Raw genomic sequence first — 24,237 nt, forward strand, 5'->3', positions numbered from 1 at the left:
TGTGCATCAAAAGGGTTAAAGACTTTTTTTTTCATTTTGTACCATTTACAGGACCGGACGAAGCAAGTTGACACAGTCTTCAAGACATCTGCCCAGTTGTTCCCGACCCTTCATGATCGCGACCAGATCAACGCTCTGCAGAATCGCTGTGATAAACTCCAGCAGCACTGGTCTGGCGTGACGGTGTGCGTAGACAAACGTCTACACTGTATTCAGATACTCATCAAGTTCCATAAACTCACCAAGCAGGTTCGTAACAACATTTGGGCTGAATTGCATAATAAGATAAGGGCCCAATTTCATGGCTCTGCTTACCGTAAGCAAATCGGCGCTTGCAGGGCAGGGAATTCTGCGCTTACGTCAAGCGCATTTCAGTGGTTAGCGGGAAATTTTGGCTTATGCACGGCATATTAAGTGTTTGATTTAAAATTATTCAGTATGTCTGTTTCTCAGTTTACTTTTAGTTTAAAAACAAATCCAATATGTTCGCTTTGGTGATTGAACTGACCATTGACAAACATAGAATCTTAAAGTGTATAATTTTTACTTTATCAGTTTTACTTTACTCTGCTAGGGTTGAATGGTCAGGCCATTAACTATTTTTTTTTTTTACAGTTGACTAACTCGATGGAGAACATGGAGGAGCAGTTGAACTGTTACATCAGTATGGATGCCCCGGACATTCCCGCTAAGACGGTACAGACTATGCAAGAGAAATGGGGAATCCTCATTGAGATACACACTCAACTCAAACAGACTGGAGACAACTTCATCTCTGAGGCCTCATCCGTGAGTATTCCCCTTCAGATTTCTCAGAATTTTTCCTGATTTCTCAAGGTTTTTAAAATCTCCTTGAGCATTTGAATCTTCTTGAAAGAAGTAAAGCAGTCACTAAACAGAAAAGGAAATAGTCCACATTGTGTTCAAATCTGTAGTTGTTTTGTATTTTTGGTGATGTACCGATACTATAAACCTCCTGAACTGTAACATCTGAAAGGTTCTGGGCGCAAGCAATTTTCAGGAATGTTCTTATTCAACAAATCTCATCCCAGCTTTAACTTTCTCTCAATTTTCTCAGTCATTGACACCTTTAAGATGTTTCTTTCTCTCAAGTTTTTTTTTTGGGGGGTCTCTTTTAAACAAAACTTCTAGCATAATTAAATATTCATATTTGTCTGCTAGAAATTGACGAAATTCCCATCAAAATTGTAAAAACTTCAATGCATGAAGAAAACCAACAAAATTGTTTAGTTCCATACATGAAGACCTGCATTTATACAACACTAAGTGCAAAAGATATTTGAATTCTCTTGAATTTCAAACACGAGCACTGAAACCCAATTGGAAGAAAAAGAAAACCCAAAATGGAAACAACAGCCAGACACAGACAACAACCAAACAAAATCTGTCATCACAAATCGCTACAACTAGATAACACTTTCAACAAAAAGACTAAGTGACAATCTCTTTTTGTTTGATATATTTCTCATTAACAATTATTGGACTTTGCTTTACTTAAAACTATATAATTTTGTCCCCTGCATCCTCCAGATAAGAAACGATCCTGAACTGGACATCACATCCTCCAAGATGTACGTCTCCAACGTTCTGAGGAGTTTTGATGAGCGTAAGAATCATCTGAGCAGCCTGTATGACATGCTGACCAAACGCCTCAGCTCAGGCCAACTCTTCCTGACCAAGTGGCAGAAATTTGTACAAGATGCCAGACAGGTATAGTGAAACATATCCCTTAAAGGCAGTGGACACTACTGGTAATTACTCAAAATAATTATCAGCATAAAACCTCACTTGGTAACGAGTAATGGGGAGAGGTTGATAGTATAAAACATTGTGAGAAACGGCTCCCTCTGAAGTGACATAGTTTTCGAGAAAGAAGTGATTTTCCATGAATTTGATTTCGAGACCTCAAGTTTAGAACGTAAGGTCTCGAAATCAACCATCTAAACGCACACAACTTCGTGTGACAAGGGTGTTTTTTCTTTCATTATTATCTCGCAACTTCGACGACCAATTGAGCTCAAATTTTCACAGGTTTGTTATTTCATGCATATGTTGAGGTACACCAAGAGAGAAGACTGGTCTTTGACAATTACCAAAAGTGTCCACTGTCTTTAAATGGAATTTATTAGTTTGGTAATTACTCTTAAAGTTAACGGCAATAAAAACTATTGGTTAGAGGCTTACAGCAGCTTGTGATAGTTGATAGCATTTGGAGAAACATTTACGTATTTTGCCTGGTAACCTGTTCATGCTAAGTAAAAATTTTCCCTGCTAAGCATTTATGTGTGTGAGCTTTATAAAACTGTCAGACATTTACATAGCTGCTGTCAACAACTATTTTTGGATTGATCTTTCCAACCCTCTTAGACCATGGACAAGGCTCATAGGACAGAGGCTGAGTACTACCCACAAGTCGCCTCTGATCTTAGCAGAAACCCCAAGGATGCAAAGGGACTGCACGGAAGATTGGATGAGTTTGAAGACATCGCAAAGGTACGTTGATCACCAGTCAAGTTCGGTCCCCTCTCCACGACTATAGCTCAGTAAAGGATATGATGAGAAATACCACTGGCTCTTTATGTAACAGAGGAGATTATTACAGAGTTCAAAACCCCCACTGCCCATTGTTCAGTAGTTCTGGCAAATAATTCTACAACGTAACAAATCCTGCTGTCCAGCATTTTGTAAACAGACACCTTTGACTATTTACCAATAAATCTTTCTCATGCTTTCCTACTCCAAACCTTGACATGCAAGTTCAGCAAAAATGAAGGAGGAGGACAAATTTTATGTCTGGTGGAAAACATTCTGGTCCAGTGAAAATTCTGAGTTGCAAAACCTGTGGCAGATTTTGTAATAAATGTTTTTTTGTTTTTCCTCATGTAAAACCTTTTTGGGAAAGTAAGATGCTACATGTAAACAAGACATTTTTTTATTTCTTTAGTGATGGTACCTTCACATGGAAACATTGACAAATTGTAAGACGACCTTATTTGACTGCGTGGTTTTAAATTTGACTTCTGCTGCCTTTTGCAATGGCCTTTAGTCATAACTATTTGGTTCAATTCACAAGTGACTGCAGGCCTGATACTTCACGGAGGCAACAGAGGCGATTGCCTCCGTTGCCCCTTGCCATTGCCTTGGTGCCCTTGAAATGCTCTAGTAGAAATTTACAATTCCCTCATAGGGTGCCCTTTGCCAAAGAGAAAATGCCTTGGTGCCCTTGCCTTTTCAAAAATGAAGCATACAGGCCTGTGACTGGTAGGACTTCTGAAGGACTAACTATCCATCCTTGATCATAAATTTAGAGAGTTGGTGATGAGCTGCAAGACTGCATTACGACGGCTGACTCCCTGGGCCAGAAAGGGAATACGAAGGGCGGTCGGGAACATCTTATGGATGACCTCTCTAAGCTGTATCATCACTTCATGGACCGAACTGGGAAATATCGTACACTGCTAAGGATGACTGTGGGCTTCTATGATGATGACAACAAGGTAAATTTGTTTTTTTTCTAGACGTGCTTCTTCTTACACTGCAGTAATTTTTAAAATTCAAATTTGATGACAGAACGATTTTTTTTACTCAATCCAGAGCTGCCAACCCTCCTTGATTTTGTAGAAACCTCCCCAAATTATACCAATCTTTCCATGTTCTGATGAAAAAAAATTGACAATCTCCCTGACTATGGAAATTCTTCCATATTATATTGAATATAATTCACAGCAGCTCCCTGTTTGTTGTACGAAATGTCCCTGATTGCAAGATGCAAATGTTCGCAGCTCTGTCAATCCAGCAGTCAACATCTTTACCTTTACTTCAGGCACGTGACTTATCAGGATTTTTCCTCGGTCTCCCTGCACCTCACATACTTTCTGTAAAGATGCGTAATTGCCATCACAGAGATGAAAGACTAGGCATTGTTATGAAATAAACCATCAAATACTTAATTGAAATGATGTAGAGAATCTGCAAACCTCTACAATTTAACATTTTGAAATAATATGGATTTACCTCTCGGGCATGGTATTCTTCCTACTTTAGTCTGATTTCCAATTTGTATGACCTATGGAAAAAACTGATTTTTTTAAAACTATTAAGTAGCCTGAAAATTATTCCAAAACTTACACCATGTGTACAAGTAGGTCAACCTTTTTTCTTTAGACCAAATATTATGCCTGATCTCTACACAAAGAGGGACTTTCTATCTATTTTCAACATTGTTCATGTCCCTTCAATATCAACCTCAGTTTATTAGTTTTACACTTTTTTTGTGTGAGACGACCGCTTTAAGCTGTTGAACACTTTGCGATTTGGACAGTTCAGTTATCAATATGCAAACTCTTGATTGCCTTGCAGTTGAATAAAACCATGGATGATGCAGAGAAGGAGCTGCAAGTTCCTTTCACTCCTACGAAGGTCTCGGAGGCAAGCATCCGTCTCAAGAGGTTGGAAGACCAGAAGAAAGATGTAGATGACAAGTTCGACAAGGTGGTACAGAAGGGAGAAGGCGTGATCGTCGGAATCCAGAAGATTGTAAGTTCAAGTTTGTATTTCTATCTGCCCCCAAATTTCGTTTGATTTTGTTGGATTGGGATTTGCTACACATTGGAGTTGAATTTTATTAAAATTGACGAAGCTTGTGACCCAGAGAGTCTTTATTTGAAGGCTAATCATACTGCTTTGAAATATGTATCCAGGATCCAGTGTTTGTCTCCAAGGCTGACATTGAGCTGGCCCTCCACAAGACCGGCATGAGGAAAGATCGACTGTTCACCAATCTGGAACAACAGAAGAGAAAGCTTGACAACTCCAAGGGTCTCTCTGAACTGCAACTCCATAAATCTGAGGTAAGGGTGGGTCTTTAGTGATGGCTTTGGCAGTAGCTACAGCTGGATTGCTGGAAAGGCCTAGTCTTTAATGTTGTCGCTACAGCCAAAAGGTCACAGTGTTACTGAAGGCACTTGGTTAAGACAGGGCCTAAGTTACCTACTTCAGGTTCAAAGATGATTCCATCATCAGAGTAAATGTCTGAATTAAATAGCAATTGTATTTTCACTGGGAATTATCCAAAGGTTTGCAAAATATATGGGGCTTCAAAATGAAGCAACTGATGGACAATCCACTTTCATTGATGTTACATTGAACAAATATCAGAAATCAAATATTCTTTAAAATGTTCTGGTTTTGAGATTTTTGTAACCATAACTTTATAAATAATTGCAAGTAACTAATCTCTGAACATCAAACCACAAAATCATCTAGTTAAACAGATTGCACAGTGACAACGAGAGTTAAGTTAAACTGTTTTTGACTGACACTAATCAAATAACCCTCAAAACCATTTTCATTTATGGTGTCTGTCACAGCTTACCAAGACCCTTTCCCAAGCTCAGAAGGACCTGAAAGCCATGCAGGGTGACTATGGGGACACTGAGGAAGCAGCGATTGTCAACCTCCGTAGATTTGACGACTGGAGGGCACAGGTTGAGGTGAGTATGCAGGCATGATATGCTTCCTACTTTAGTCTGATTTCTGATTTTTGGGCCTTTAGAAAAATCTTGAAAATTACTGTCAAATAGCCTAAAAAATTCTCTGGATTGTTTTATTATAAAATATATGATACGACACTCAATAAACCTAATATACTTATTAGAGTCAATATCATTTGCAGGCATGATATTCTTTCTCCTTTAGTCCGATTTCCGATTTTGTTGCCCTTGGGAAAATCTCGAAAATTGTAATAAAATATTGAAGCCTACACTTTGTGTATCGTACAGATCAGCCCTTTAACCTGTTTCTACTTTGATTTCTGAGGGCCAAATATCATGCAAACATTTGAGAGTCGCAGCCCCAAGGTAAAACTTGTTTATAGCGGTGATCACCAAAAGTGAGCAGTATTCTTGGCAAACCTTCATATTTGAAAACCAAATCTTGACTTTATTGACTTCACAGCCTGTAGAGCATGAACTCAAGTCGTTCATCAGCTCGGCTAACGTCATCCTGAGGCAGAATCCCCCAGAGTCTCCTACCATCCGACATGACATGGATCAGTTGAGCAGGCAGTGGAATACGCTGAATGTAGACATGGATGACCATCGAGAGAAACTCCTACTGGCAATTGAGTTCCAAAGGTTGTATAAAACGGTGAGTGACGCCTCCAAAAGGTTTAGCTTTTCATCTTGTTGTTTAGTCTTGGTTTAAAGATGTCTCATCTGCATTTACATAATAATAATAACAATAATTAAAAAAAAATTTTTTAAAACATCTAGCGCATAGTATCATCGTGAGGGCCATAAGCACTGTGAAGGGAAAATTAACAGTGGTACAAAGTTAACGGACATGTTTTCACCTGGGTTTTGAATTGTTCTGACATTTCAGCCTGTTAAAAAACCTCTGGAAGACTATTAATTTTGGTTTTTACCCATACACGGATGTGTGTTAGCTCTGTATACTCAGTACTTCCCGAGTCCTGTGAAAAAATATCACAGGCATGTTAGTCGGGTGGAACCCACGACCCTTGCAATTCTAGAGCAGTGTCTTACCAACTAGACTACCGAGGTTGCCCGGTAGCTAGAGGCAGTTCGAATCCTATGTTTTGGCAGCGGGTACCGCAACAAACTTTTTGTAGATTTGTAGAATTGTAGATTTGTTATTAAGATTTTTCTGTCTTTCTCATATCATGTAGACCGTGGAGTGGCAGAACAAGGGTAATGAGATACTATTGGCCATCGGTCGTAGGGTCCCCCTCTGCCAGACTGAGGAAGAAGCCCACCAGCTGATGGATGAGGTGGATGAGTTCTTAGAGAAAGGAGACAAACCCCAGAAGGCCAGACTGCAGAAACTCAATGACATAGCAAGAGAACTCTACGGTTAGTGTCCCTAGATAAATTGTCTGGAACTTCCATTTGGTATACATGTATCCTATTTCTTTTTTAGAGCAGTCCTGAGAGCAGTCCAGAACCCACTCTTATTATAACAGTCTGGAGCTTGCGTATTGTGCACTATACATTTCAGTGAGACCTGTATGTGAACATTGTTTTAAGAATACTGATGAGCCCTTAACAGCCATTTTGTCAAAACAACTGTAAATGGATGATGGAAGTGTCTCACTTAAGGACACGAGTGTCTAGACGAGGTCTTGAAACAACACTTTGCTGATCAGAAACATTAGAGCTTTAACTCCAGTTTACCTGACCGCTCGCGAGTGACACACTAGATATATCAAGCAATATGTACTGAAATTTGAAGAGTTGTAAACTGTTCTTAGGTTCTGGTAGCAACGGACAGGTGTGAACAATTTTGGACATTCATATTCTGAATTTTGTTTTGCCTTGTTTCCCTAGGCCCTAATTCACCAGTATTCGTGAGCCAATTGAATAATCTCTACCTTGAGAACAAACGACTAGCGTCGGCCTTCCAGAACAAGAATGACGAGCTGTTCCATCTTGCCGACCGCCTGGAGGAAGACAAGAAGAAAAGGAAGAGGGAAGCAGCGGAGAATCAAAGGAAAGCTGAGGAAGAGCGGAGGGCGAAGGAAGCTGTGCCTCTGCCTCCATCAGTACTCAAGACTTCCTTTGGAAATGTTGAGGTGAGGAGTTTTATCAGTTAAATGGTTTGAGAATCCTGGTCTAATGCACAGTTCCTTTATATGACCCCTGTCAAACAGAACATTGCATGCTTTGTAGACCCATTGGATGACACAAATTGGTACATGTAGGTGCCAGCAGGCTTCCAGCATAATCTTCCATTGTTTTGTAGTTCTGAGCCTATTTCCATGACCAGTTAGATTTACCTGTTAAAGTCTGCTGCTACATTGCGTACCTGAAAGTCTCATGTTGGTACTGAGTTGGATTTTTAGATTATTTCTCATTCTATTTCGGGGGTTGGCAAAGAAAAAGCTGAATAGAGTGGGATTTGAACCTGCAACCACCAGATTAACATGCAGGTGCTCTTCCAACAGAGCTAGCTAGCCCTAATGTTGGCAGTTTTCCTATTTTGTTATTGGCTTTGTTGAAGGGTGCCAGTCAGTTGTGACAAGTATAAATATTGTCGATCGAGTTATTATCATGGCACATACCTTGAAATAACTGCCCCAGCTTTTGCCAGTTTTAAATGTAACAAATTCATTGGGTATTTCCTCATAGATAGTAGCGATATATGGAATGCACAAAGCACTATCGACCGCCATATTTGATGATAAACAATAGAAAAGTGCCTGGTGTACGCTTTGCGTTTAACTCTCAGCCAATGATACCCTTTTATGTGCACGTTTCATCAATGATGGTGGTCAATGATGTCATGTGCAATCCATCTATAAGGTAAACCACTTCAAACTTGAAAGAAAATATACAAAACTCCCAATTTCTGTCAATGATTCCTCCTATACCAATGTCCTGCATGGTTCCTTCCCGTAGCTTTCCAAACCACCCGTAGTTGAGAAGCCCTTGGCTAAGTCAGAGCATAAGCCGTCCTACGATCTGAACCTTGATGCCCTACGTGAACCTCAAGATGATGAGGTCATTGTCAAAGAAAGCATTGGACCAGTTGAGGTATGCAGGCTTCAAAATAAGTATTATAGATTATTATTCATGAATGTAAGAATGGGTATCGGAAGAGTGAATTAGCACAAGGTAAGAGTGGGTGAAGGAGAAGCGGTGGTTAAGGCTTTTTAATGGTTAAAGGCACTGGACACTATTGGTAATTACTCAAAATAATTGTTAGCATCAAAACTTACTTTAATTAGGCATCTGAAAGCACACAATCTTGTGCTACAAGGGTGTTTTGTCTTTCATCATTCTCTTGGAACATTGATGACCAATTGAGTCAAAATTTTCCCAGGTTTGTTATTTTATGCATATGTCGGTATACACCCAGTGAGAATACTGGTCTTTGACAATTGCCAAAGGTGTCCAGTGCCTTTAATAGACTCCCAGCAAGTTTAAGCCCCTTTCTGTAGCAACCCTTGCAAATAATGCTAGTGCCCTTCTCTTACCTTTAAATGCCTGATGTTTGCATTGAGTTAATTCCTATACACCCTGTATGTGTTGAGGTTTTGCCGGAAATACGTCTGAGACCTGTGGTTGTGAGCGATGTATAACAAGTTATTTGTTGTCAGTTGTGAGAGTTTTTCTTTGAAATTGAAAACACCTAAGTCGTCTTTTTAGTGTATATTCGACTTGTGTTGATTGTCAAAAATGAGTGCTTTTGTTAAGGAGTGGAATCACATATGTTGCTTTAAAGCTTCCTGTGCAGTTTGAATTTAAAAGGGAAGGTATGACATTGGTCTCAAGAAAACAAACATTAGTTTATTGCAATCATTTCCTACAGTTTTTAATGTCAAACGGAGTGCAATTCAAAAATAACTTTCATACTATGCTTCAAATGGAAGCCCTTACAAAATAATTTCATCTACTCAAATTAGCTGTGCAAACTTTTTCAGTGGGTGAGGTTTTGCATATAAGTGCAGCGTGTTTAACATTTAGCCATAGACCAATCATTAACCATCTTTGTAGAGGTACTTGTTAACTTCCTTTTTTTTTGCTTTATTGTTAAAAAAAAAGTGCCCAGGCTTTTTATATTTCTTGCATGCAAATTAAACTGCTTGCTAGTTGTGCATCCAGAGTAGCGCACATGATGGCCACAGTTTAACACCTTTACACTGACATACAATATTTACTTGAACCCATTGTTGAAGATGTTTTCAACTTCCAACAGTGTACGTCAATTTTTAAGGGGTGCGTGTTTACTCCGTCGCATCTAGCCCCGCCTTGAAAAATCGTCATAGCATTAAGTTTTGTACGAGAAAAAAGCCCTTCAAAATTTGAAAAAGTGAAAGAACTGACAATCATAGTCAGGTGCTGAGAAACCAATTTTTGATTGGACAAACAATTGGGTTATTTAGAAGGCAACATTGAAAATCCAAACACATAAAAACAAGGAGGGGAAAAAAACCATTGCAGATTTGTAGTTTCAAGAACTAGTTTCTGTTTGTGATGGGGGCAAGGGCATCTACACCTGTAAGCTTTGAATCTCTGGATGCGCAGCTGGCCTTAGCTAAATAGCAGTAACGCCCACCAATCCTGTACCCTAACCCTCTTCCCTTTAGTCCTGCAAACCCTCGGTGTTTGAAGAGCTGCTATTAGCTGCAGATGACCTGCCGTCATTTGAACCCCTCCCCTCCCAGCTAGGTGATGATGGAGAGCTTATAACCATGCAGGCTGTCGACCCAGTCCAGGTTTGTATGATTAGCAAAATGGCTTTAACCTCCTCCCTTTGCTCTTTGATATGTGCTATAACTTAGATGGTCTGTACGCTTTTGACTAATATTTCTGTAAAAGTTTCTTATTTCATGCTGTGTGTCCAAGTTGATGTACAGGTTTTTTTTCTCTTCAAATTCTGTTGATAATCGTTAACTTGATAATGGTATCAAGCTGAAAGACAATTTGTCCGGATTGTCGTCATTTTGAGAGAAACCAAAGACATCAAAATGTTTTTCTTTAGTTGCAGGCTAACACATACGATAAGCAAGTTTGCCCAAGTTAGAAATGTTGGACCTGATGTGTAGAATTCGGACCCATTCATCGCATGCTGAGCCTTTCTGTTGTCTAAAACACTCAATTTCTTGTTTATATCTCTTAATGGGAAGAGTGCAAATAATTGTTATCACTGAAATTGCAATATTATCAGCAATTGTACAATTTACTGAGCTAAGGGGCAGTGATAATGTTAAGCATCCTTTTTGCCCATGCATACTTCAAACCTTCCATTAAAACCAAAATGTTCTAAACAGGGCCCAATTTCATGGCACCGCTTATCTTGGAATTCTGTGTTCATGGCCAATCACTCTCTTTACGAGGCAAAGTCAGCACAGAATTCCGCCGTGAGTTGTTCCATGGAATTGGGCCCGGATCAAGTTCATAGAACTGCATATTTGAAAGGTTTAAAAAAAATGTACTTAAAAAAAAAAAATGACAGGCTAACCATGCTAACAGCCAAAATGTTTAGTGGTTTTCCTTAATTTTGTTTTCCGTGTCATAAATTTGTTGGACACTATTTTATGCTGCAGCAGCTCCATCAAATTCAGTCATGAGTATGAAACCCTTATCCAAGCCAGCCCCCCCCCCTTTGACTGTATCGAGTTAGCGGCTACAGCTACGGCTAGGACTGTTGCTAAGGATGTCCTATACTTCAACACATAATGATGCGCTGATCCAGCCGTAGCCCTAGCCGCCACCTCAGACACGGCTATAATCTGTATTGCATGGCATCTACCTAGTGTCCGTTGTTTCCCCCCCTTCTTAGTCTTCCCCGCCCGTAGTGTTTGAGGAGCCCCTGTCCAAGGCTGAACTGAACCCTTCCTTTGCACAGTTGGATCTGAGTGAGCTTGATGCAGCTGTTGATGAGGTAGGTGCTACAGTGTCATTGAGCTTCCCTGATACTGAAGCCGGTTCATACTTCCTGCGAATACGAATGCAAATTCACAACGGTTGACTTGTGCTCAACATTTGCGATATAGCTGCAGCGAAAACAGACATGTGCTGTCGAAATCCATTTCGCATTCGCATTTGCGGGAAGTATGAACCGGGCTTTAATCTGTGTTGCATGGCATCATGTTTGTGTCCATTGTTTTCCTCCCTGTTCCCAGTCTTCCCCGCCTGTAGTGTTTGAGGAGCCCCTGCCCAAGGCTGAACTGAACCCTCCCTTTGCACAGTTGGATCTGAGTGAGCTTGATGCAGCTGTTGATGAGGTAGGTGCTACAGTGTGTGAACTTCCCTGATGCTCTCTGATTATTCAAAACTTTGTTGTGTGTGGGGGTTTTCTTCACCTTTCCATTTGTGTAATCTTGAGTAGGCAATTTCAAATTCATAAATACTTTCTGGAATGAATGAATTCATGTTGAATATTTGCTTGTTGTGAGCATTTTTATATTTTATAATACACTTGTTCATTTGAACTTAATCCCTCTTTCTTTCTGGTTGAATGATCCTGTCTTTAAGTTGACCAATAAAAAATAGTTACCTAATTTTAGCATGCATGCATGCATGAGTAATGTGCTAAGCATGTAAAGAAAAAGTCTAGCTAGCAAACCCATTAGATTAATGGTCCACTTAGATTTACTTTAATTTAAATATGCATTTGTCATTTTAGACATCTTAGGATTTTAAACTTTGCATGGTTTTCCGGCCTTGGGCCCGGTTCATACTTCCTGCGAATGCGAGATCGCGAAGGGAATTTCAACGTCACATGGTGTTTCTGCAGCGGATGTTTCGAAGGAGCTCAGCACATTTCAACTGTTATTTGTTGCGAATTTATGATGTCAAAATTCGCATTCACAGGAAGTATGAACAGGGCTTTATGCTATCAAGCAGCCCAGCTCTCCATTGCATGTGATACCTCTCTAACCTTTGACCTCCTACCCTCATCCATTCAATCCTAACCCCCTCCCAGCTGGCCTCGCCTGAGTCTGATTATGAGCAACCCACCCAAAATGGCCGACCCTCTAACGGTCTCGACCATGATCAGGACATGAATGAACCTGAAGAGGAATATGACCATCTTTTACATATTGTCGTATTACCTGAGGTAGGTTCTCATGAGGTCATAGGTTAAATGTCAAACTTGATACCATTTATAAGGCACTGAGTTCACTGTCTCGGCTGTTTTTCGTTTCCACTTCATTGTCATTGCAATTGTAGCTAGTTTGGAGTTTTACATTAGTAAAAAATTGCAAAAAATAGTTATGGCTTGACGTTTCAACCTTAACAGAGTCTTTCTCGAAGGCAGAGTCTTTCTTGACCATAGCAGAGTCTTACTCCTTCGAGAAAGACTCTGCTAGGTTGAAAACTATTTTTTACATTTAGGCCTATACCATAGTTCCTTTTGCGGTTGGTAAGCAGTTTGCAACAGCCAATTCTATTTTCTCACTTGGTAAAAAATTATGAAAATTTTGTTTTGCAGTCTTGCTTTATGATTTATGATTGTGAAAGTGACATTTGGGCTTCATACTTTATGTATACATGTGTACACACAAGAACTATTCTGTATTTTTTAAGAAATATATATTTGCTAAAGCCTACTATAGTGGGCCAACTTCCTGGCTCATCGTCTTAGTGTAAGCAACAAATTAGCACATAGGGTAGCAGACAGTTTTTATGCTGTGCTTTATAGGTGTTTCAAAGGATAGTTGTTTGTCGGTGTGCCCACTTCACATTCCTTACTCGCGCGGCTTTCGCAGAATATTTGCATTAACCCTGCAAATGGTAGCTGTTCTTGCAGAATTCCTGTTAGACGGCCACAAAATCTTTCTACGGGGATTTCATTATTTGAAGTTATTATGATTGCGCTATTCTGTCGTTATCTGTTTTGCTACAGACAAAACCCAAATATGGCAAGAAGTTCCCAGCTCCGGAGGTACAAGAAGTCAAGCCACGAGAGACCCTGCCGTACTTCACAAGAATCACACGTGACAGTAGCGTCAAAGAAGGACGATTTGCCAGTGAGTATGAGAGTGATAAAATAATCATAGAAATCTTGCCAAAGTCAGAATCTAACAATTACAGGACCTTTGACAAAGATCAAAACCATCATCACTCTGTCAGGCCTGAAATTTCATCTTTGAGAAGGGCACTTCCATTGGAAAATATAACAGTCTATGGGAAACTTTTGAAGGTGCACCAAGGCTAAGACCATGGCAAGAGAGGATGGCCTGCTACATGTATGTCATTGTCAGATATGTTCCCTGTAACACTGATAGAACCATAGAGTTATATATAAGAACTAGAGGGCGCACTGGCCTATATACGCGCCCCGGCATGCGCGCGGGCGGCCATTTTCTAAGTTGACAAAACAGCCATCTCACAGCGTGTGTTTGTGCGGCCATTTTGTAAGTTAAACAAACAGCATCGTGTGAGCGTTCAATAAACTAAACTCAAACGTGTATTTCATATTCAACGCGCGTACAGAATGGCGCGCTTGTCATCTTGCGGTCCCGTCACGTTTGTGCAAGCAGCATCACCAGTGCGCCCTCTAGTTCTTATATATAACTCTATGGATAGAACCGACTCTTTTTACATTGAAAGGGGCCAGACTGTTTTCTTGCCAGCCTCCTTTTGGTTATACTTATTGAATGCGAGTAAAACAAGATTGCTGCCAAATGGTAAAGGCCCATTTTCAGCAATAGTTACGGACCAATTAAACTTGTTTTGAACTGCTGAAACACTCAGAAGACTTGGGAGACTTCTGGACGATCAGAGCTGCAAAAATGGGATCGCTATGTCTGCTGCTGCCAGCGTCTCAAAAGTATTCCCCTGGAATGTATTTTCACAACTCCTCTTGCCATTCTAGATATAACACAACTCATCCCAGCCTCTTTTCACCTCTTGCTATTCCATCAGCCTTCGACTGCGTCGTCAAAGGTGAGCCAGAACCAGATGTCTTCTGGGAGAAGGACGGCGCCCAGCTGGAGGAGACCCACGAGATGAAGATGGAGTTTGGAGAGGACGACTCCTGCACGCTGAACTTCACACCGGCTAAACCGTACATGCAGGGGACGTACGTCTGCAAGGCGGTCAACAGTGTTGGCGAGGCAATCTGCTCGGCAAAGCTGACTGTCATGCGTGAGTCATTTATTCTTAAAGCCTTTGGACACTTTCTGAACAGTACAAAAATTAAAAGTTCACAGATTTACAAATAACTTACAGGGTTTATAGAAGGTAATGGTGAAAGACTTCCCTTGAAATATTATTCCATGAAATGCTTTTCTTTTTGAGAAAACATTAAAACAATTATCAATTCTCGATATCGAGAATTACGGATTTATTTTAAACACATGTCATGACCTGGCGAAATGTGCGGAAACAAGGGTGGGTTTTCCCGTTATTTTCTCCCGACTCCGATGACCGATTGATCCTAAACTTTCACAGGTTTGTTATTTTATATAAGTTGTGATACACGAAGTGTGGGCCTTTGGACAATACTGTTTACCGATGTTGTGCGATTGCTTTAACCTGCCTTGTGTTTGAGGATTGTACAAAATCTTCAAATACACCTGGGCCCAATTTCATAGAGCTGCTTAAGCATAAAAAGGAGCTAAACACAATAACATAATCATATTTTGTGGATCTTATTTTTGCCCTTTTACTTACTTAGCTTTTTGTGGTAATAAATTAGCTATTTACTCATTATATCATGATTTCATACTTCTCCTTTTGCAGCCTCCTTTGAGAAGATCGTTCCTGAGCACGAGTCTGTGGTGTCGTCAGGTCGTATCGATCTGGCTTCAAACAAGGCACCAAAGTTCACCTGGACACCTGGAGATCAGACCATAGATGAGGGTAAACCCTTTACTCTGTCAGTAGACGTTGAAGCAGAGCCACCTGCAACTGTCACTTGGTAAGCTGTCATCCGTTTCAAAGGCACTGGTCACCTTTGGTAATTGCAGGCATGAGAATCTTCCGGATTTTTCCGGAATTCCGGATTTTTCACTTCAAAATATGTGGTCTCCGAGTTCAATGTGAATTTGCTATAAAATTCGGGGGGTAGGTTTTGGGGGGTATACATTTGGATTTCTCTAATCCCTCTTCTTTAGTCAGACAATGTCCAGTTTACCTTTGTAATTGTTCTTATCGCGGATCCACACGTACGGCGTTCATGAAAAAACGGCACCTAAACAATAAATTGCCGTCCAGCAACTGGCTCAGTTTACGGCTTGTGGTCTTCCTGGCATCGCGCATGCATAATGGAGCAGCAGCGACCGATGTATAAACTTGCCGCATTCCTTGGTTCGTTTATAGTGGTACGGTTCAATAATGTTTGCGTGTAATGCGCTTGCTGCTGCAGCAAAGATAACACGTGTGGAGACTTTTGAAAGTCTACTGAAAAAAACAATGCACGTGTTTGCACCATGTGTACTGTGTACGTGCAGGTTTGTACACGAACCAATGAGCGGCGCGGCACGAATCTGAGATCGCCGGCAGGCCAGGGGAAACTGGTACCTGTTATTGCCTCACAACCAGCGAAAGATATATTGGGAACCAGCGAACACACTGTGCCTCCGGACGACGTGCTTTCTTCATTGGTTCTATTTCTATGTTGGGGTCTAATCTCAACCTCGTTCCAGTTATACCCTATGCTGAATCACAACCTCTTTCTCAAAAACACATCGCTCTCGCCAAGTATATAGGCCTATATATATTTTAAAATGTGCGTCGCCGACGGATCGTTAAAATCACAAACATTTAACTGCAAAAGAATTTCTTTTACACAACCGAATTTCAAATCAAGAACCTATAAAAATGGTTGTTGGTGAGAAAAAAAGCATTTTCAAGAGCAGAAATAAGGGATAATTTTTTTTTTTTTTTTTTTCCTTTCTTTTTCCGGAATTGTAATAAAATCGCAGGCGAACCCAAAATTGTTTGAATTGTGTGAGCTTTACATTTTATTTTCCCTTAAACCTATTATAAAAAAATAAAAAAGGAAAAATCACACAAAAGTAGCTCACTTCTACCTGGAAAAATAGGTGCCAGAAATGCATTAGAGACCACCACAGAGCTTCTAAAATAGCCAGAGCTCCCAGGGCCCTTAAGCGGGCCCTGGACCCCGGCCGTAAGGGACTTCGCGCTGCGCGCTCGTGTTGTGTGCTTCGCACACAAAAATGATGGAATATTGACATTTCCAATCAACTGAATTTTTTCCTTTAAAAAATAAAAAAGGAAAAATCACACAAAAGTAGCTCACTTCTACCTGGAAAAATAGGTGCCAGAAATGCATTAGAGACCACCACAGAGCTTCTAAAATAGCCAGAGCTCCCAGGGCCCTTAAGCGGGCCCTGGACCCCGGCCGTTAGGGACATCGCGCTGCGCGCTCGTGTTGTGTGCTTCGCACACAAAAATGATGGAATATTGACATTTCCAATCAACTGAATTTTTTCCTTTTTTTTTATCATCACCCATTCTCATGCCTGTAATTGTCAAAGACCAGTATTCTCACTTGGTGTATCCCAATATACATGTATGCATAAAATAAGATTTGGTCTCAACTGGTCATCAAAGTTGCAAGAGAATAATGAAAGAAAAAATGCCCTTCAGGCCTGAAGTCTTTTAATAATTGGGTGAAAAATTACCCCTTTCTCAAAAACTACATTACTTCCGAGGGAACCTTTTCTCACAATGTTTTATACTACCAACAGCTCTCCATTGATCATTACCAATAGACCGATCCATTAAGCTCCGCCCCATTGCATATTGACCGATCACAACGCAACGAAGTTCCGACAAATAAGGTCCGTAATGCGTGCACAAAACTTGGCGCGCGCGGCAGATTTGTGCAGAAAGGCATTGGAGAGCCCCACGTGTTCTTGCTGACACGTGCGCTGTGGGCGGAGCGTACTGGATCGGTCTATTAAGTTTTTACGCTAACAATTATTTTAGGTTATTACCAATAGTGTCCAGTACCTTCTGATCATGTACAAAAAGTTCTGATCCAGTACGAAACTCAGAGCTACCATCACTGTGGTCTTCCACCCAAATTGGAGACCTCCAAAACGGTGCATACTGAGTGTTTACATCATGAAAATTCACTCGTAGGTAAATGGATCTCGAGGATTGATGGCCCAGTAAAACACTTCATAAAAAATCATTTTATAATGGTTCAGAATTGTTGGTGTAATCAGTGTTCACAGTTTCCATGCACAGAATCGATTAGGTGTCCCCCCCCCCCCCCAAAAAAAAAAGAAACAAACAAAAATCAGATTGGCTTGAGAAATGACATCTTGACAAAATCAACTATGTTAAATTCTTTACTGGTATTTAATTTGTGCGTCTACAGGACTAAAGATGGTGAGAATCTCGGAGATGACTTCTATCGCTTCAAGCAAGACGGGAAGACACACTCTCTGATCATCGATGATGTACTACCAGAGGATGAAGGGACTTACATTGCTACAGCTACAAACCCAGTGGGCAGAGCTGAATGCACCATCCAGATCACTGTCAATGGTACAGTCAATTGTCAAACTGTAGTAATCTAACCCAAGTTTTTTTTTAATGTCACTTTCATGTATGTATTTTAGAGTGGATATTTGTTGACTTGAAGGGAAGGTGCACGCTTGGTAATCATTCTTCAAACTTATTTCAATAAAAAGGTTTAGTTAGAAGCAGCCTACAACAGCGTTTGATAGTACCAAACTGCTCCAGGCTAGTAAACACCACCTCTAAACTTGTCCTGTGAGCTGCTAAAAACTTTGCAATGCTCGTAGTTTTTAAAATGTGTTATTTTGTTTCTTCTTCTGAGTGTGTGACTGAATGTATCGCTAGGCTCCTTGAGAAAAAGAAGTTAAACACTAGGCCTAGAATCCAGAAGTTGACGATAACCACTTGTCTTTTTTCTTCCAAACCTTCTTCATAGAGGGTGGCTCGTCTCCTCATTTCACGAGCCCTCTTCAAGACCTGAACGTGACCGAGGGAGATCAGCTCCAGCTCCAGTGTAAACTGACTGGGGATCCAACCCCGTCTGTCCACTGGTACAAAGACGGCTCATGCATCGACGACAATCCTGACTACGACATTACTAGAGACAGACAAGGGGTGTGTACTTTGACCATCGAGGAGGTGTTCAAGGATGACGCGGGAAGGTTTACTTGCAAGTCGCAGAATCAGTTTGGAGGAGACGAGACGTCATCCAAGATCACTGTGACTGGTCAGTTAAAATTTGTACTGATTCCTATTCAGGTCTAATCTTAATTTTTCCTATCTAACATAGTAAACTTCCATTCAGATAACAAATGAGGCTGCATTAGGGCAGGGTACGCTTTTGGTAGTTTCTCTACAAGATAGTATCCATATAGACTGAAGAGCTGTTGACAGTATTGTAGTTTTAGAGAAAGAGGTAATTTTTACCCAAAAGATTTAAATCCGAGAAAGGTTTTAGACATGAACCTTATTCTGGTAAGCATAATTGTGTTGTGCTGAGCTACTTTTTTGTGCTTAAGCAGCTCTATGAAATTGGCTCAAGGCTTGTTGAAGTAACCCATAAAAAACTTATAATGTTTAGATAGAAGTGTATGGCTCAAAATACATTTACCACTTGCTTTAATCACAGCCTTGGATGCAGACAGACCGCCCGAGTTCATCTCCAAACTGAAGCTAAAATCTCCTCTCAAAGAGCACCAGCCCTGCCGTTTAGAGGGTAAAATCTCTGCCCAGCCACCACCCACAGTCTCCTGGTACAAAGACGGCAAGTCCATCAGGAACAAACCACGCTACAAGACGTCCTTTGTGCAGGATATTGCCAGCTTGGACATCCCGGAGGTGCTGCCTGAGGATGCTGGGGTGTATGAGTGTGTGGCTTCCAATCCTGCCGGAACGACCAAGTCAAAGGTTGAACTTATGGTGCCTGGTATGTATAATCTTGGTGTTAACTCTTGGATTTGGATTTTGATTTTGATATCTATTCTCAAATTAGATCCAAAAGATAAGGGAGAAGACAATGAAGAAGTTTCAGTTTTAGATGTGGGAGGAAAACCCCTGAGAATTATTCCAGGGAAAACTTGCGCAGTCAATATCTATTCTCAACGCTCTTATTAGAGCCAGACGAGAAGAGAGAAGACAATGAAGAAATTTCATTTTTAGATGTGGGAGGTGAACTGCAGAGAATTATTCTAAGGAAAACCAACACAGTCAAGTAGAGACCGTACACCCATATCACATAGTGCCCCCTGGTGGGTTTCGAGCAAAATTGTTTTTGTTTCTTGTCAGTAGTCGTCTTTCCGAGCAGTATACTAAATTTTCTCATCAATTTAATTTTCCGTCTCAGCTTACGACAAACGCCCAGATTTTGCCACCAAGCTTCAGCTCACCGAACCCCTGAGAGACGGCCAACCCTTCCGCATTGAGTGCCAGGTATCGGCCAAACCCACCCCCACCATCTCATGGTACAAGGACGGCAAGCCGCTCTTTGACGATAAGAAGTACAGGTCATCCTTCGTGAAGGGCATGGCTGGTCTGGACGTCCAAGATGCTGTTCCTGAGGACTCTGGGGTGTATGAGTGTGTCGCATCCAATCCACTGGGTACAACTAGAACTAAAGTTGAGGTCATGGTACCAGGTATGTATTAATGCAGTCTTCCCATCTATTCTTATTCAAACTAAAGTGAACATTAGCAAATTGTTCATACAGCTCTGTTTAGAGCTATTTTTTAAGCGGAGTTGCAAAATATGACGGGAGACTTGAAAAAAGTGGATAACAACTTCGTTTTCTGCACACTCTCAGGCTTTGTTTTATGAAGGGTCAAAGTGCATAGTATTTGATTTTACATTGAGTACCGGTATGTAGTGGTCGCGTTATGTAGAAATAAGCACCCGCATTATCGTGCAATTCAACACACGTATGTTTATGTTTTTACCATGTCTCTACTCTCTACTACACATTTAAACATGGCAATCACTGTCTTAATGTAGGTATTTATGAATAGAGGTTTAAACAGCTATGGTTAAAAAATTATGTTGTAAGAACAATGTACATTACATGTAATTAAGTTTGTTACATTGTACTTCTGGCATCTGGTTCCGTCAGTTCTTTGTTTTTAATGGCAGGATGACTAATCATTTTGAACTTGCTTCATTATTTCATACTCTCATCATTCTGATTCTTTCTCTCAAGGTTATGAGAAGCCAAAGGCTCCAGAGTTCACCTCCGGGTTGCAGCAAGCTGAGCCTCTACAAGAAGGGCGACCATACCACATGGAGTGTAAGGTCTCTGCCCAGCCAATGCCCACGGTCTCCTGGTACAAGGACGGCCGACCTATCGATCATCAACCTCGATACAGGACATCCTTCATGAAGGGGGTTGCCTGCTTGGATATACAGGATCCAGTGCCAGAGGATGCTGGAGTCTATGAATGTGTAGCCTCAAATCCTTCTGGTGTAGCCAGAACCGAGGTCTTGGTGCCAGGTCAGTTGAATAATTTGTTTTGTATATATAAAGTTTCATATTTTAAATCTATATTTGAAAAAACTTAATATCAAAGATTGACTATTATTAACTTTTTCTGTCAATGACTGAAGGTTTATTTGAAAGTAAGCAAGCAGTTGTTCTGGTTCATTGATATTGGTTTTACAATTTCACTTTCTGACTTATTAATAATAATAATAATAATAATAATAATAATAATAATAATATAATAATAATAATATCGAAGTCTTATATAGCGCACGTATCTACCAAACAAGGTACTCAAGGCGCTGAGTATATACAAACTTTCAGAAAGATAGGTTATTGCAGTGATGAATTCTGAGACCCAATTATTTAGCACCTTATAAGGGTTTACAAGGTGCTACGGCGCATTAAGCAGCCACAACCAGGAACACCGGGGCGAACCCCTTCTCTTTTCGATAAGTGCACTGGGTTCTTTTACATGCGTTACACAACACATGGGACCAACGGCTTTACGTCCCATCCGAAGGACGAAGCAATGGTTAAGTGTCTTGCTCAAGGACACAGTGTCACGGCTTTCTTGGACTACTTTCTTGGACTACCAAATTAGTTTAATTGAATTGTTACACTCTTTTTTGACATTTCTACCTTTTGTGTTTCTTAGTTTTTCACATTTGCATGTTATCTTTTCTTCCAATCTGCTCACCTAGCCTTTGAGAAGCCTCCACAGTTCACCTCCGAGTTGCAGCAAGCAGAGCCTCTACAAGAAGGGCGACCGTACCACATGGAGTGTAAGGTCTCAGCCCAGCCAATGCCCACGGTCTCCTGGTACAAGGACGGCCGACCCATCGATCATCAACCTCGATACAGGACATCCTTCATGAAGGGGGTTGCCTGCTTGGATATACAGGATCCAGTGCCAGAGGATGCTGGAGTCTATGAATGTGTAGCCTCAAATCCTTCTGGTGTAGCCAGAACCGAGGTCTTGGTGCCAGGTCAGTTGAATAATTTGTTTTGTATATATAAAGTTTCATATTTTAAATCTATATTTGAAAAAACTTAATATCAAAGATTGACTATTATTAACTTTTTCTGTCAATGACTGAAGGTTTATTTGAAAGTAAGCAAGCAGTTGTTCTGGTTCATTGATATTGGTTTTACAATTTCACTTTCTGACTTATTAATAATAATAATAATAATAATAATATAATAATAATAATATCGAAGTCTTATATAGCGCACGTATCTACCAAACAAGGTACTCAAGGCGCTGAGTATATACAAACTTTCAGAAAGATAGGTTATTGCAGTGATGAATTCTAAGACCCAATTATTTAGCACCTTATAAGGGTTTACAAGGTGCTACGGCGCATTAAGCAGCCACAACCAGGAACACCGGGGCGAACCCCTTCTCTTTTCGATAAGTGCACTGGGTTCTTTTACATGCGTTACACAACACATGGGACCAACGGCTTTACGTCCCATCCGAAGGACGAAGCAATGGTTAAGTGTCTTGCTCAAGGACACAGTGTCACGGCTTTCTTGGACTACTTTCTTGGACTACCAAATTAGTTTAATTGAATTGTTACACTCTTTTTTGACATTTCTACCTTTTGTGTTTCTTAGTTTTTCACATTTGCATGTTATCTTTTCTTCCAATCTGCTCACCTAGCCTTTGAGAAGCCTCCACAGTTCACCTCCGAGTTGCAGCAAGCAGAGCCTCTACAAGAAGGGCGACCATACCACATCGAGTGTAAGGTCTCTGCCCAGCCAATGCCCACGGTCTCCTGGTACAAGGACGGCCGACCCATCGATCATCAACCTCGATACAGGACGTCCTTCATGAAGGGTGTTGCCTGCTTGGATATACAGGATCCAGTGCCAGAGGATGCTGGAGTCTATGAATGTGTAGCCTCAAATCCTTCTGGTGTAGCCAGAACCGAAGTCATTGTGCCAGGTCAGTCAAATAGTTTGTTTAATAGAATGTGTTTCATATTTTAAATGTATATTTGAAAAAACTGAATATCAAAGATTGACTCAAAAATTAACTTTTTCTGTCAATGACTGAAGGTTTATTTGAAAACAAAAACATATGTGTTCTGGTTCAATGATATTAGTTGGAAAATATAACTTTCAAAATATGTAAACTTTAGCCATTGTCAACCACCAAAGTAGTTTTATCTTATTGATACTCATTTTTAACTTATTTGCCTTTTTAAATTTATTAGATTTTCACATTTGCATGTTATATTTTTGCTCATTTATTAATATTATCCCTAGCCTTTGAGAAGCCTCCAGAGTTCACCTCCGAGTTGCAGCAAGCTGAGCCCCTACAAGAAGGGCGACCATACCACATCGAGTGTAAGGTCTCGGCCCAGCCAATGCCCACGGTCTCCTGGTACAAGAACGGCCGACCCATCGATCATCAACCTCGATACAGGACGTCCTTCATGAAGGGTGTTGCCTGCTTGGATATACAGGATCCAGTGCCAGAGGATGCTGGAGTCTATGAATGTGTAGCCTCAAATCCTTCTGGTGTAGCCAGAACCGAAGTCATTGTGCCAGGTCAGTCAAATAGTTTGTTTAATATAATGTGTTTTTTTTTAAAATGTATATTTGAAAAAACTGAATATCAAAGATTGACTCAAAAATTAACTTTTTCTGTCAATGACTGAAGGTTTATTTGAAAACAAAAAAATATGTGTTCTGGTTCAATGATATTAGTTGGAAAATATAACTTTCAAAATATGTAAACTTTAGCCATTGTCAACAACCAAAGTAGTTTTATCTTATTGATACTCATTTTTAACTTATTTGCCTTTTTGAATTTATTAGATTTTCACATTTGCATGTTATATTTTTGCTCACTTATTAATATTATCCCTAGCCTTTGAGAAGCCTCCACAGTTCACCTCCGAGTTGCAGCAAGCTGAGCCCCTACAAGAAGGGCGACCATACCACATCGAGTGTAAGGTCTCGGCCCAGCCAATGCCCACGGTCTCCTGGTACAAGAACGGCCGACCCATCGATCATCAACCTCGATACAGGACGTCCTTCATGAAGGGGGTTGCCTGCTTGGATATACAGGATCCAGTACCAGAGGATGCTGGAGTCTATGAATGTGTAGCCTCAAATCCTGCTGGTGTAGCCAGAACCGAGGTCTTGGTACCAGGTCAGTAACATAATTCATTTAATACATAAAATTGCATATTTTGAATGTTTTTTTGAAAAAACTGAGTGATAAAGCTTGACTACTCATAACTTTGTCTGTCAATGACTGAAGGT

The 24,237-nt window shown here is 40.5% G+C and overlaps 1 protein-coding gene across 24 annotated transcripts in view; it reads left to right on the forward strand.

Moving 5' to 3' along the window:
* Positions 1 to 24,237, forward strand: part of LOC139940146 (titin-like) — a 235,669-nt gene that overhangs the window by 65,363 nt on the left and 146,069 nt on the right. For 20 of the 24 annotated variants that reach the window (XM_071936406.1, XM_071936421.1, XM_071936416.1 and 17 more), the window contains 28 exons: positions 52 to 249; positions 616 to 789; positions 1,552 to 1,731; positions 2,389 to 2,514; positions 3,330 to 3,518; positions 4,381 to 4,557; positions 4,722 to 4,871; positions 5,391 to 5,513; positions 5,977 to 6,168; positions 6,710 to 6,893; positions 7,368 to 7,612; positions 8,439 to 8,573; positions 10,130 to 10,258; positions 11,326 to 11,427; positions 11,669 to 11,770; positions 12,472 to 12,606; positions 13,396 to 13,519; positions 14,418 to 14,639; positions 15,237 to 15,414; positions 17,848 to 18,017; positions 18,427 to 18,717; positions 19,120 to 19,416; positions 19,834 to 20,124; positions 20,680 to 20,970; positions 21,663 to 21,947; positions 22,625 to 22,909; positions 23,233 to 23,517; positions 23,840 to 24,124. In XM_071936406.1, the coding sequence (XP_071792507.1) occupies positions 52 to 249; positions 616 to 789; positions 1,552 to 1,731; positions 2,389 to 2,514; positions 3,330 to 3,518; positions 4,381 to 4,557; positions 4,722 to 4,871; positions 5,391 to 5,513; positions 5,977 to 6,168; positions 6,710 to 6,893; positions 7,368 to 7,612; positions 8,439 to 8,573; positions 10,130 to 10,258; positions 11,326 to 11,427; positions 11,669 to 11,770; positions 12,472 to 12,606; positions 13,396 to 13,519; positions 14,418 to 14,639; positions 15,237 to 15,414; positions 17,848 to 18,017; positions 18,427 to 18,717; positions 19,120 to 19,416; positions 19,834 to 20,124; positions 20,680 to 20,970; positions 21,663 to 21,947; positions 22,625 to 22,909; positions 23,233 to 23,517; positions 23,840 to 24,124 (5,545 nt within the window). The remainder of the gene's footprint in view (positions 1 to 51; positions 250 to 615; positions 790 to 1,551; positions 1,732 to 2,388; positions 2,515 to 3,329; positions 3,519 to 4,380; positions 4,558 to 4,721; positions 4,872 to 5,390; positions 5,514 to 5,976; positions 6,169 to 6,709; positions 6,894 to 7,367; positions 7,613 to 8,438; positions 8,574 to 10,129; positions 10,259 to 11,325; positions 11,428 to 11,668; positions 11,771 to 12,471; positions 12,607 to 13,395; positions 13,520 to 14,417; positions 14,640 to 15,236; positions 15,415 to 17,847; positions 18,018 to 18,426; positions 18,718 to 19,119; positions 19,417 to 19,833; positions 20,125 to 20,679; positions 20,971 to 21,662; positions 21,948 to 22,624; positions 22,910 to 23,232; positions 23,518 to 23,839; positions 24,125 to 24,237) is intronic. The other 4 variants (XM_071936415.1, XM_071936414.1, XM_071936419.1 and 1 more) reach the window with 4 other exon arrangements.

This window comes from Asterias amurensis, chromosome 7, assembly GCF_032118995.1.
Source record: "Asterias amurensis chromosome 7, ASM3211899v1".
Classification (NCBI taxonomy): Eukaryota; Metazoa; Echinodermata; class Asteroidea; order Forcipulatida; family Asteriidae; genus Asterias; species Asterias amurensis.